Source organism: Daktulosphaira vitifoliae, unplaced genomic scaffold, assembly GCF_025091365.1.
Source record: "Daktulosphaira vitifoliae isolate Bord-2020 unplaced genomic scaffold, ASM2509136v1 Scaffold_3, whole genome shotgun sequence".
Taxonomy (NCBI): domain Eukaryota; kingdom Metazoa; phylum Arthropoda; class Insecta; order Hemiptera; family Phylloxeridae; genus Daktulosphaira; species Daktulosphaira vitifoliae.
In genome coordinates, this window is record NW_026099574.1 from 21,183,260 (window position 1) to 21,198,498 (window position 15,239).

Here is a 15,239-nt window from a genome sequence, read left to right on the forward strand (position 1 = left end):
AAGATAACTTTTTATATATTCATTATTTAGTTGTGTACCAATTGAATGTTTATAAATACTCTATGACTAAAAATAATTTCTTTCAAATGTTGTACGCAACAAAATATTTTGTCAGTCACGAAAATGTTCTTATTACATTTTTCGAAGNTGTTAATCACAAAATTTGATTTCAATTTTAAAATTAAAAATAGCCTTTATTTGTTTTAACACACTGAAAAATGTTATGTGATAGTTTATAATAATTATTGGTCTACATGATGCCACAATTAGTCTTTTCACCGTCAAAATTATACCATGATAATGTTTTACCGATAAAATAATAGCAAGGTCATCGATCCGACTACTAAAGATAACTTTTTATATATTCATTATTTAGTTGTGTACCAATTGAATGTTTATAAATACTCTATGACTAAAAATAATTTCTTTCAAATGTTGTACGCAACAAAATATTTTGTCAGTCACGAAAATGTTCTTATTACATTTTTCGAAGATACGGTTTAGTTTAAAAAATACTTTAAAACCGATTATAGATTTTACGGTGCATTATTTTTTATTTTAAATACCATTCAGAAACTACAACGAGTTTACATTTATATAAAACCGTGTTTATTATTTTAGTAAAAAAAAATTTAATTTATAGTCAGATTCAGATTAGTTCATTAGCAAGATAATTCGATTTGAAAACAAAGTTTTAGTAATAAATAAATAAGGCATTATATTTTCAATAAAAATTACAAATTGCAATTTTATTTATATTGTTCAGATATTACTAGAAAAGTTTATTTGATATAAATGCGTAAATTGGAAATAAATAATTAAAATTTTTACTCCTCACTAATTTATATCGGCAGTTATTTTTAATTGGTGTAAAAAGATGTAACTATGCACAAATTGAGATGTATGTAATTAGTTAAAGATAAATTATAAATTTGTATCTGAAACAAATTCATAATCTCTTATGGAAGTGCTCTAGTGAGTCTTGTAACTGGAACATACTACTGTTTTCAAAATTATAACTGTTTAAAGGGTTATATTATTGTTTGATCTCAAATTTATTAATTTAGTTATATTTCTAACATTGCAATGGGTTGTTATTTAAGACTTAAATATCGATACAGTGATTTATTTGAAGGATTTAAAAGAGATACTAGAAAATAAATATTACTTTGTTGTTCATATTTTCCAAATCCAAACATTCTTAATAAACTTATTGTTTCAAACGAAGTAACTGCGTTTTTCAAGTAGATATTTTAGAGAGTTAGATATGTAATAGGTAAATCACAATTCCACTTCTAAAATTCTATAAAACACTATTTAACAAGTAAATTAGATTATGAAATGAGCATATTCACGATGTAATTGATAATTGTTAAATATTACTACTGAATACTAAAATATACAGCCGAGTTAAAAAATTAGGAAGTTTTAAACGTCAATATAAAATATTTGTTAGCTTCTTCATTGAGAAAAAAATAAGGGATTAAGAAAATTCACTGTTGTTTACTACTTTTACTTTAAATACACAATGTTTATACAAAAGACATTAGTAGTACGATATGAATTACAGGCACAATGTTTTGCTTAATATCATAAGTATTAAAAATATAGTATAATAAATTATAAGAAAAGACTTCTATAATAATAAAAATAATTCTTCAGTAATAACTAAGACTTGAATTCATTCCATCTGTAAATGCTAAATTATTAAATACAACAAAAATTTGTTCATATTTTGTAATATATTCAATATCACTAACAAATTCGCTTGACATATTTTTAATTTTATACATATTATGATTCAAAAATGATTGAATTTGTTATCATATTAATAAAAATCATTTGAATACCAAAATAAATAAATCAATGCTAATTAATTATTGATTACCATAATTTATAGCTATATTGATAATTATACTTTAGAAGAACTTATTTCATCTTTTGTAGTTTGTGAATAGAGCAGTTCAATGTTAAAAACTATAGTAACAAATATATTATTATAATTATTGTTCAAAATAATTATTTCTAACCCGTTGGCGATGCCAAAAAAATTAATATAAAAATTATACCTAAACAAGGTATATAATCATCTAAGTAGATAATAAACTAAAAGTAAATTTTAGTTATTTTGATCTAATTTCAGTTGTATGAAAATAATACATGTTCCATGGTCTAGATATTTATATTTATAATTAACATGTGTTCAATGTCATATAAAAATCAATATAACATCTACAATTTTTCTTTTTAAATAAAAAAAAAATAATCGCTTAGGCCAATAATTATTTTTCAATGAAAAATTTTTTGTTGTATGTTGAAATTTCTATTTTCAATGATAACATATACATATACATGCAAACATTTATTTAAAATGGCACAATGACTCAGAGATTTTTTATGATTAATAAGCCATCAATCAAACAGAATCATATTGATTGAATTTTATTAATGAAAATAAACACAATTGGCTGAATACAAAAAAATAAACCGCTGATGTCTTTTTGTTTAATTTGTAATGACATCATATATATCGTGAGAATGAATAATTGGGGGCAAGTTGACAACCTTGTTAATACCGTCAGTCTTTGTTTTCGTCCATCTCAGATTATACCCCCGTAAATGTTGATAATTTGTCAAGGAAGGACTAAAAGAGGCCAACATCCTCAAAAATTATGGCGGTCCTACTCTCTCCAAAAATATTTGCATCACTTCAAAATAATAGGATCATAATCAAAGGTCAAAAATTAATTTTACGAACCAGATTATGCTTATCATCGTTTTATAGAATTTATTGCATATTACTCTAATTTATCTTTAAAGGAAATATTTTAAATAAATCGAAGAAAATTTTCTAAGATGTTTGTTCGGTTTTGGATACTACAAATACTACAATATCTCTCGAATATTAAAAATAATCAAAGTTTCTCTTTTATTCATTTTTAAAACACAATTAGTTTTTATGAAATGATGTTATTACTAATTTCGACGTTAATAATAAATATAAACATAATAATTATACGAAAAATATATATTTCTCATCGAATAATCGTATTTTTTTAATTTACTATGACGTAAATATAAAAAATTGTAATTAAAAACTGAACCAGAGGGTCATTTCATATTATACTAGACTAGAGCAAACTTTTGATCGGCCCATCATTTCACAAAACAGCTTACATTGCTCGCGATTTATCTCTCATAATTAAACCACTAAACTAATTTCATACATAAAACTAAATAATTTTCAATTAATGGCTTTTAAAGTTTCTTTATATTTTTAAATTTTATCATAAATAAAACATTTTTTTTTATTTTTTGCTAGTTTATAGTTTTTTGACATATTATCTATCCGTTTAAAAAAAATATAACGATTCACAGTTAAGTTATTGCATATGTAAAATTTTTAAAAATGTTTAATTTAAAATTAAGTGATAACTAATAACATAAGACAGTAATACCTCTGATTACTGTTAAAAAAGTGATTTCAAAATTGTCAAAAGTTATTAAGAGAAAATTTTTTTTTTTATCAATTAATATTGTATTATCACTACTAAAATTTTGGATTTTTACTATGTTTCAAAGATTACATTTAAATGACCTAATTTAATTCATCCCAGTATAATATAGCTCAACCGGTCCTGATTTGTAGTAAAAATGTAGACTAGAACCAATGCCTCCCACGTTGTCCCCGCCAAAATAATGAGGCTGCTGAAATGTACTATTTTTATAAATACAAACAAATAAACTTTTCTTAGTAACACATCTTTTTTTTTTTTTTAATTAAATTTTGTTTAGACTACTTCAAAATACTAATAGAATAATCTACAGTTATTTTGTATCCCATCTTTAAGAAGAATTTTATTATTTCTATCTGTAAAAAACGCGTGTAAAAGTTGTAAATTATTATTTTTGATTTCAATCGAGAGATTCCCATTCCCAAAATAAATTCATCACCAATCGTTTGAGACAAGCTATTTATAGAAAAGCACGTATCGATAACACAACATGAAACGTTGAAAATGTAGACAAGATGGATGGAAAGGATTACAAAGAATCGTTTACATTGCAGCAGCAGCTGTATCGTATGAATCTAAACAAATGTCCTAAGTAGTATGATTTTGAGTTGAACTTTCTTATCGCCGTACTGCCATCGTTAACCGATGGCGTGTCGGTAATCACAAGCAATCACATAAAACTTCGCTAGTACAATAAAGGTTATTATAGTAATAACATTTATTCTCAAAAAAAATAAAATAAAAAACATGGCATTACAACTGGTGACTTGAAAAATAATTATTGTCATATAATCTGACTAACGTTCTAACTCCTGAAAATAATATGAATATCATTTTTAGCTATGGTTGTTTTAAACTAGAAACTACGAGGAGAAAACAAAATAGGAAAACGCAGAATCCATCGAATCGATTTTTTCTCAGCCTATTGTATACTCAGATTTACATTTTATATTATGCGAGTGTACAAATGGCGGGTGGACTGTAATTGTATAATAAAATCTGCCCGCGTTATCATCGAAAACGATTTCTATAGCATATATATTCAACTGGAATTTTTTCACGTACTACCTTAGTTTAAGTCAAATATACTAGGTGCCATTTTCTTATACATATGCTACCCCAAGAAAAATATTTAAGTACGTTTTCCAATTTTCGCACAAAACTGTGCGTGTTATTTTAAGGTCAGCTCTGTACCACATCAGCAGCACAATATGAAATCTGTTGATATTTATGTTATTTTACTATATTATTATCTTGGTGAGCTGCTGCATTGTAAAGCTTTTCGTCGGCATTGGCTATTTACATATTATATTACGTTTGCCCTTCGCGACGTTTACAAACGGATGTCATACACAGAACACAGGCAATGTTCACATTGTTAATTGTCATTGTAGTCAGCTGGAAGCCACGAAGTGTAAGAGAATAATCATTACTGCCCGTTAGATCTGTTTATTAATTTACTCGGATTGAAATTCCCCGCGAAATGGTTTTAGCGCCATAAAACTCATTAACTATCAACACTATGGGATGAATAGTCATAATATAGTTATTATAATAAATTAGACGTCCTATCTTATAACATTAAAATTACAGTCTTTATTCAAGAGACTTCAAACCAGTAGATTTTAACAACGTAGCAGTATCAAATAAACGTTTTATCGACAAATAAAGATTATTGTTAATGTTAATATGCAAATTGAGTAATTACAATACATTGGATTACCAGCAAAGAAAAAAACAAATCTTCTGTTTTAATTTTGAAATAATAAATAAAATTATGTAATTCAATCGCAAAACAGGAAACATTGTAATTTTGTGAATTTGTTGAGTGTATAAGGTACCCGTGAGATACCAAAAACAACAATGAGTTTACTGTTGTAATAACGGCACGCCAAACTAAATATAGCTGCTAGAATTTACAAGTAAACTCAGTGTTTGGTTCACCTGTACAAGAAGTTTAATTTTGAAAACGGTATACAAATTAACTATTCAGTTTTCCTCTTTGCCTCTATACATCAACCCTGTCTCCGTTTGTTTTCAACGTCACCTTGTAGTTACTAAACATGTCTGGATGCATAATAAAGACCTGATGAATACAATTATAAATTTTATTTAACGGGTTCATATGTTTTTCAACCGCTTGCCTTACAGTAATCATAGTATTATACAGTAGCTAGTTAACTGTGAAATGACAGAGTGGTCTATTTTTAGTTATTTACTGTTTTCTAGGAATATCGTCTACAACAATCGTAATAGTAAACCGTATTCAACCGTAATTAAAACTTGGAGTTTTATAACGATTTAATACTGGTAATAAAATTAAATGTTATAATAATGGGTCTACTGAAATGAAACGACTTAAATTTATTGGGAAATATTAAAAATTCAAAAAATATTTAATTTAAAATTAAATAATCATGTTTATAATAAGCATATAAAATAAGTTGTTACATATTCTATTACAATGTTCATAAACTACCGATTCATTTTAGTAAACAAGTAAATTAAATGAATACATTGCCTATAAGTAAATATACTTAACAGTAAAATGTATATAGAATAATTAAATCATCTTTTACCTGTATTTATAGCTCAGAACTAATCGAAAAATAAAAAAAAATCACTATCGTCCAGAGTTTCACAAGTTTTTATGAATAAATGTTTTTTTGGCGTATAAATATAACTGATTACTTTAAGTAGCTCTTATAATAATTATTTAAGATATTTTATCGGTAGCTCCGAAAACTATGAAAAAGTTCTTTAATCAGGCAGTCACATGTACTCGCGTTATTTATATTACTGTTAATGTATTATTATTGACAAAACGTCGGTCAGCATAAAAAAAACAATAGTAAATTGATAAATATTGCGAACTAACAATGTTATCACCGCATGGTCCAGCAACGGTCGCTCTCGTTATTCATCGGTGAGGTAGTGGTAGAGGTGTGGTTGATGTGGGCAAGGTGGAGAGAGGATTCCCATGCTCGACGCGGCTGCGGCGGCCGGCCGGCGGACTTTTCGCGCGCTTGCTACTCGCCAGTCACGTTCCGCGCATCGTTCGGTTGTCGTCGTCGCCGTCGCGCGTACGTTCGCCCGTGTTATTGTAAATGGCCGAATTAGTTTTTTCTTTTGTTTTTCATCACTGCCATTTTAAATAGTAATTACAGTGACGGCGTAACACGGTGATGACAATGTCGGTGTAAGTTTGTGTTTATTTAAACAATTTTTTTTTATCGAGTTTCTATTTTTCGTAGTTTTGTGTTTTTGTTTGACGGAGCGTATGGTGTTTAATAGTAACTGCTTCTATACGGGAGTCGGTAGTTCCTGACCGCCTTTTTTATGATGAACGCCGGCGGTGGAAGCACCGTCCAAGTGCCGGAAGTTCGTATAAGCTTAGCATCGACAGCCGAGCCTCAGCAAACGGTTTATCCCAAGTTTGGAGGCATAGGCCGTTCATCCAGAGAAGCGGCGCACTCCGCTAGTGGATGTGGTGGTACCATTGTGCTTTTGTCGCCTGGGATAGTGGGAGCCGCACCAAGGCGCAGGCATTCGTGGATATGCGGGTGAGCCTTTATGATGAGCAATCATATTTTCCAAAAATTAATCCCTTTGATCTAAATTTTACATTAATTTAGAAGTCTATTTTATACTAACTTAAAATTCGAAAAATTAACGGATAAAACATGGTGGCGGTTTCTACACTTTTTTTAGAGTTATCTTTCTGTATAAATAATAAATAGTTATTTTAAATTAATGTTATATCGTTCAACAGATTGAAATTAGAGTAGAAAAAAATTTCTTATAATGATTTTTGATTTAATAACATTTAATATAATTAAAAAATAAAACGAACCTTAAAAGTATAATTGTATGATAATAAAGATTACTAGGGTAACATCACTAGTGCACAAATATATCAGAGAATGAACACCACTGATTTTTAAGAAAAAAATATTGACAAATCTGACTGTACAAAATGTTAGTAGTTTTTATATTAAGAAAATATCTAAATTATGTACTACTTCAATATCACAATTTTGATACAATATCATTAACTATTCATCTACTAGAAAATTTTATTTTTTAACATAAAATAATTAACTAAAACTTTTTTGTTATTAATTGTACATGTTTTAACATTATTATTTAAATGAATGTCCTGTACAACAAATATTTATTAACTTTATTAATATGACATCAAAATATAAATTAACTTTAGAAGGTGAAAAAATCTTTACTGTTCATTTACTGAAGTCGCCCTACAACTGATAACGTTACAGCTAATATAATATACTACACCGCTTAGTGGTCTATGATTAATCATGCTCAGATAGCTCTCAATTGATAAAAATGAGAATATTATCGTATGTCATTAAGTAAATATAAACACCACACCAAGAATAAATGTTAATTTGATAATTGTCACTCACAGTGATACTGTGTTAGAACTTATAATAATAAAACTGTTGTCCATTTCATTTTTATCTGATCTAAAATAGTTGGTTCTGATGAATAAACTTGACATCCTTGACTAATTTACTAATTACCGTATTTTGATTGTAAAATATGTGAAGCTATTAAGTTATATACTTTACATACAGTAATAATAAATAGAATCTTGTTTTATTAGATTATACGTTGAATGTTTAGTTTTCCATAGAATACTACTCTATTAGCCATATTCAAGTTTATGAATATATTTTACAGCTTCAAACTTTCCTAATTCAAAGTCCACTGGTGTATTTAGAAAATAGTAAAAGACACTTTTTCAATGTATAATGATGAACTCAAGTTTAAATGTCTCATATGGTTACAAAGGAATATAAAAAGAAACATAAAAAATGGTCTATAGAAAATCATAATAAGTTAATGTAGCTCCTCGTGTTTGTGGCCAGTTTGAGCCACATATTCGTTTATGCATAAAATGACAAACTATACATCAACTTAATATTGTGATTTTACATAAATTTTGAAATTTAGATGCAGTATAAAAACTTAAGTCATCGACTTTGTTAATTGCAAGTAGTATCACTCAAAAATATAGGTTAAGCATACAAACATTGTCGAATAAATATTTTTGTAAATTCTTTCGCTAGGTACATAATAATTTAGCTACACTTGTATCTGTTTTAACAACACATGTTAAATAAATAAACGAATCGAATGTAACCGACCACTTTACGTTGATGTGAAAACTTCTTTCTCTAAAAAAGGCTAATTCATTTGCAAATAAATAATACATACAGTAGTTTATTCATGTTTATTGAATTGAATATTTACTAAAAATACAAGTTTATTAATTTCTATTAAGTAACTTATGAAACTAATAAAAAACAATAATGTATTTATGTAATATATTATTATGAATCGTATTTTCAGAGATAAATGTACTCCGATTTTAACTATATATAAAGAGATTGTTTACTTTTTTTAATTAATTAAGAACCCAAAAACCAAAAAAGTCATAACCTACATTAATCATTTTTGATGTTCAAACTGTGTTTTAAGGTCAAATAAGTAAATATATATATATACATTCGTAATGTCCTATTGTAAATAGTTAAAATGGTTATTATTTAAATATAAAACTAAAACTAGTATTTAAAAATCCATTTGTTGAAATTTTAATAGCTCTGTGGATTGCCTTTAAACAATTACCACAAGCACATTACATTACCTCATATAAACAGCTTTATTTATATGGATTTTTATGGTGTAAATAGAAAATGATAATAATTTTCTGTGATTTAGTTCATATATTTCTACTAGTTTAATCTTATCAATATTGTATTTACTATAACAAAACATTAAAATAATTAATATAGGCCTATCAAAACTATTACAACATGAAAAATGAATCATGTTAAAAATACTATTACACTTGTAGACACAGACTTGTTTTAAAATCAATATAAGTTTTATTTATTTATATAATAATAATAATTAAAATATTGAGTCTTTAAGTAATATATTTTATAGTAGAATTGGTACATAGACATATTTGTTGTTTAGTTGCGTATACAAACAATTTTAAAGCTGTAAACATTTGTTATGTTCCTCATTAATTTCACATGCTGTGTTATTATTTTTATGATCGGCCAACTAGTAACTTATAATTTTAATTTTATTATTATTTAAGTTTTTGAAAATACCCCAATGCGTAGTGTTTTTTTTTATTGTATTGATAAATATTTTTAATTTATTAATAAGTACAAATATTTTCCTTGTGGAAAAATACTTAAGAGTTTTATTAATATGAATATTTATTTATTTTTACCAATTTGTAATGAAATTGTTAATTATGCAAAAGAAATTTTTAGAATTTACTAAATATACCAGTCTACATTTGTTGGTGACAAACCCAATAATCATTAAATAAAGAAATATTAACGGTTGTATTAAAAAATACATATTCATGAGCTAGGTGAAATAATTAAGCTACCAGTAACTATTTAGGAGAATATAAAAATCTTCATGTATAATATACTTAATTACTGACTAATTTACACATATTTATATATAAATATATGTGTGTAATATAAATTTATTTGGAATAATTTCTGATAAAAATGTTGATCATTTCCCTAAAAAAATTTGTTTTTTCCGCGTAAAAAAACCCAAAGACTTTATTATTTGATCAACATACATTATTATTATTTTTATTTACATAATGTTTTTCAAGGTCTGTTTTATAGATATGTAAATTTTATTTTTATATATACTTCAGTATAAAGTACTTTATATATATATATATATATATTTGTATCTTTGAGACTTAATCGTAATTTTTTCGTTTCTAGTTCGAAACTGTAAAGTAGACTTGTGTCGCTTCTTTTTTTATTTCCGTTTATCTATATATGGGATATATTGCCAAGCAGTAATCCGTAAGGTGCTGTTCATGTTGTAATTTACCTGTGCTATTTGTTGTTGTAGAGGATATATTGGTTTTTTACTCCCACACCACACATTTACAGTAACTTGAACGGTTAAATAACTTTATAAAAGTATTCGTGTTTCGTTTGTTTGCTTTATTATTATAAGGGCGTCTTTGTTAATTTAACTCCTTCCGCAATCTGTAAATAAAATACGAATTTTACAATACTTATAATATAATTAATTTTAAACATGACGATTAATTATCAGAGATTTTAATTGTATTTAAACTCAAACAAGTAAATTTATTCCAACCGTTTAATTTAATCGAAATTAATACGATTAGTTTATCGATAGGTTTGTTTTTTCATGAAAAATAATGAGTTGAAATCGCCATCTATCATTTGTCAAATCTATGTAAAAAAGTTCATTCATTATAAAATGATTTTCAAAGTAGTAAGTATAACGATGGAGAAACATTACATAAAATAAGCTTTCTAGCGTTTAAATGTATCAATAATGTTTTAAAGTTAGACGATTGTGGAATTAATAGATTCACGTATAAATAAAATTGTAAAGATTCTATACAAATTATTTAAGTTTAATAAGTTCACTAAAAAAAAAACAAATAAATCAGAATCAACTATTCAAATTAAAAATTATTATATGGATTCCTTATCACAATAAAGAAAATCAAATAACAAATTCACTATAATCCTAAAAAATGATGATTTTGAGTTTTCATTACCATCAACCTTTATTTTTGAGAAACTATTTCAACTTGAGTAATTACTTGAGTAAAATTACAAATAATACATGAAAAATTTATCAAAAGTTTATATCAAGTATTGAATTCTATTGATGTTATTTAATTATTTAAATATATTTTCGATATATTCAAAAGTGTATTAAACATAGATTTCCAAACAATGACGCTCCATAGAAATTAAAAATATTGAATTTTGTAGTATTGCCAATAAACATTATTTTTTGTCACGTTGTCTTGTTTTGTGTATATTTTGTATTATATTCTGTGTTTTTGGCTGGTAATATCTAAAATGTTATTTTATGTAAACAGATGTACAAACAAAAACATCTAGTGACTTATACTCTTGTAAAGCATCCAATAATTATTATTAATATTTAGGTGTCTTATGAAAATTTACTTATTAAAGAAAGTGAGATGTGTTTAACAACTTGTACTTTACTTTTAACTATACTTTTTATAAAAAAATAATAATTACAAAATTTTTATTACTCGAAGAGTTATGCGACTCATAAAATATGGCCTAGGCGTAATTTAGGACTATTTAAATCAATTAAGTCTCTGTTTGGAAAATGAAGGTACTCTTAAAAAAGAGAACTGTTAAGTTTTTTTTTTTTATTGTTTTATAGACTACGTTTAGTAATAAATTATAGTACTCAAATTCTATTTAAATTAAATAATAGTTTATTTAGTTTTATGCAAAATCTAAATATTTTATTTTTTATTTTTGTTTCAGGTAAGTGAACTTCGTTTTTGTAAAACTTTGAAAATTTTTGGGTTAAGTACCAGTTGAACTATATATTTTTAATTAAGTTTAAATAAATAGGTGACCTTAGGATTATAGTATTCTAGTTTTTATAAAAAAACATAAAAAGTAATTTAAAGTACTTAAGATTTTTTGATAAGTTAAATTTTTAGAATTAAACTATTAAAAGTAATAATAATATAAAAAAAAACACATATTAAAGCATTTTGTATTTTGGTAACAATCATGAACATCGATGTTATTAACTTCATACTTTCCATTACTAAACGCTGTCGGCAGTAACATTCTACTAGAAAACCTGCAAATGCACAGTAAGCGTATTTTTCATTGGATTAGTCTGATTTTAAAACAATTTTACAATTTTCAATGAAAAAAAAAAATCTCAGGCACAATCATCAAAAATTGTATCAGTGTTGTTTTAAACTGTTTCTTGCTAATTTTTATGAAAAGTGTTTTAACTACCAATGCAAACAAAATAGGTAAATATAAAACAGCATATGTAAATAAATAAATTAAACAATTATAAATGTTTTACTTGTTATAATGACGACGTTAATCTTTCGTTACTTTTTGAAAGTTGGCGTTTTCAGTAATTCAGTAACACCTATCTGCTGATGGTCAATCATACATATTGACGCTGTCAAAATATACTCTTATTGTACGAGATGGATTTCATTTTGTTAACATACCAAAGTAATGACCGACACTAAACTACAGTACAATACATATAAAACCAAAAATGCTTGGTATTACTCATATATATTGACTGAAAAACATATTTGAAATGAATCAATGTTTACTTGCATGGTTGATCTTTTTTTATTTTGTGCAAACAACTGTACGTATGCAACTGGTATAAATTAACTATAATTTTACGTTGCTTTTAAATTATGCAGATTTTCATTCGTTAATATGAAGATTGAACTAATTTACTTTGTACAGAAATAGCTTTCTTAAAATGAAATTCAAGTACCTTAAGAATTTGATATATTAAAACAATGTATATTTAAAGTATGACTATAAAAATAGTAATAACCACGGAGTATTCATTTTTATTAATAAGCGTAATATGAAAAATTATTACAGAAAAAATATAAATAATAATAAGTTTAATACAAGTTTATTAAATTCTATACATAAAAACATAACTATATATTACATATTAATTTAATTGACAAATTCAAAGCAAAACTTTTTTACGTAAAAATAATCATACACTTATCATCATACTTTGACTCAAAACTATCATTTTTAAATAAATTGTGATATAAATATTTTACATAATTTTGATTAAATCCGTAAAAGAAGAAATTTTAACAGTTTAAATTAATAACTATGGTATTTCTATTTATTCATATTCTATTAGCCAAAAATATATTTTATATGCTTAGAAAAATGATTAACAAAATTTATATTTAACTGATATTTACGTATACTAAAAAACACGTAAATTAACATTTCTGTTGAAATTTTCTTACATTTATTTATATTAATAAAAATATATTTTAAAAAATATGTTTAATAAGCATTTTTTTCTCAAGAAATATTAATTTTGATTTTTTTGAACAATATATATTAGACTGTGGAGAGTACCAAAAAAAAAAAAAAAAAAACTATGAAACGATCACCCATTTATAAACTAATCCTAATATATGACGTTGGTGATTAATGAGACAGATAGTATAAAAGTTCAGATTATTTCTTCGATTGACACGCCAAAGGATATTCGTGTTAGTTTCACGTTATTTCATCATATTTGCTTGTATTATCTATATGATCTCAGTAGAATGGCTAAAATTCATATGGATTTATGAAACATCAATAGTTTGGTTTTAAATTATTTTTTCATAAAAAATATACTACACTCCTCTGGGTTAACTCAATAATTCATTTTCAATATTATTAATTAATTTTGTTTCCATTAATCAAATTTATTTCTCAGTGAGTATTTTTAAAATCACTTTATTTTTTTTATTTTTTATATTTAGAAATAACTAAAGAAATGTAGATGTAGACTACTACTTTAACTGGACAAATAAAAAAACTGAATAATAATAAAAATATTTACTGTACAATATTTTAACCATAGCTTGAAAAAACAAATTGGGGCAGATAATAAATTATTTTAAAATGTATCATTTAATTTATTCTGATGAATAGTTTGTTTTTTTAAAGATTTATATTTTGTAACAAAACATGATTTATTTTGGTTCTTCATTTGGGCTTATAAATTATTGATATCTATTGAATGACTAATATGTATTTTTTCGTTACATATTGATTTTTTCATGAAAATGTACAAATAAAAATTTGATTTATTTTTATAAACCATAGAAAATAGCTAGTTTTTTTAATGGAAGACAAAATTACTTCCAAGGGTAGAATTTAGTGGTAACTTCCAAAAATTGTTTATTTAATAATTAAACAATAATAATAGGGTTCCCACTTAACTTTTGAAAATTACTCCTAAAATCTACTCTTTAAAATAATTTTTTCTTGCAGTAAAATTTATGTTTACTATTGTAAAAAAAAAACAAATTTAAGTTAGTACATTTTTATGAAAATATTCTTATTAACGAAAAATAGGGCGTATTATTATTAATAGATCATACTTTATACAAGGAGTGAGTTCTATAAATATATATATGTTGAATCATAACAATAATGTTTGATTTCAACCTAGTGAACTAATTAGTAATTATTGAGATAAACACATTTATGTGACTTTTGGAAATGTATACTTTTATAATCATAATAAAATTTTATACTTGAAGTTATTTTGTAGAAATATTTATACAACTATTTTTACAATTATAATTTAGTATTTATTTGTTCGTTTGAAAATTTTAGTTTTATTGAGTAAGTCGGTATATTAGTTTGGAAAATTGATTGGATTTTCTATAAAAAATATTTCAAATAAAACTTATTTTAAAGGTTTCTTCTTAAAAAGCTATTCATTGAGAACAATGAATAATTGGAATAATATATGTATGGCTTTATATTTTATTGTATATGGAATACTTGATAATAAAATATCAGTGGGTGTCATTTTCCACACACCATATAAATCAAACTGATAACTTATACTAAAACGTCTCTTCCTGTCAAAGTTAAAATATTTAAAATATTTTATATTCAATCGACATTAATCAGAAAAATGTTAAAAAGTTTTAAATTAATAAAAAAAAGTTAAATAAGAAGAAAAAAATGTATAACGCATGTTTTTACATTTAATACATTTGTAATTTTTAACGTTTTTAAATATATAATCGATTAAAATTTTTTTTAACAATACAACTCTTTTTTTGATAAAGCATAC

At 25.0% G+C, this 15,239-nt stretch overlaps 1 protein-coding gene across 5 annotated transcripts in view; it reads left to right on the plus strand.

Moving 5' to 3' along the window:
* LOC126901008 (cAMP-specific 3',5'-cyclic phosphodiesterase) overlaps positions 1–15,239 on the plus strand; it is a 323,154-nt gene that overhangs the window by 148,742 nt on the left and 159,173 nt on the right. Inside the window, exons 1-2 of one of the 5 annotated variants that reach the window (XM_050677103.1) lie at positions 6,552–6,708; positions 6,770–7,078. The exons of 3 other annotated variants lie outside the window; for them this stretch is intronic. In XM_050677103.1, the coding sequence (XP_050533060.1) occupies positions 6,855–7,078 (224 nt within the window). In that variant the 5' untranslated portion in view covers positions 6,552–6,708; positions 6,770–6,854. Of the gene's footprint in view, positions 1–6,551; positions 7,079–15,239 lie in introns of those variants that run through there. One more of the 5 variants, XM_050677102.1, reaches the window with a different exon arrangement.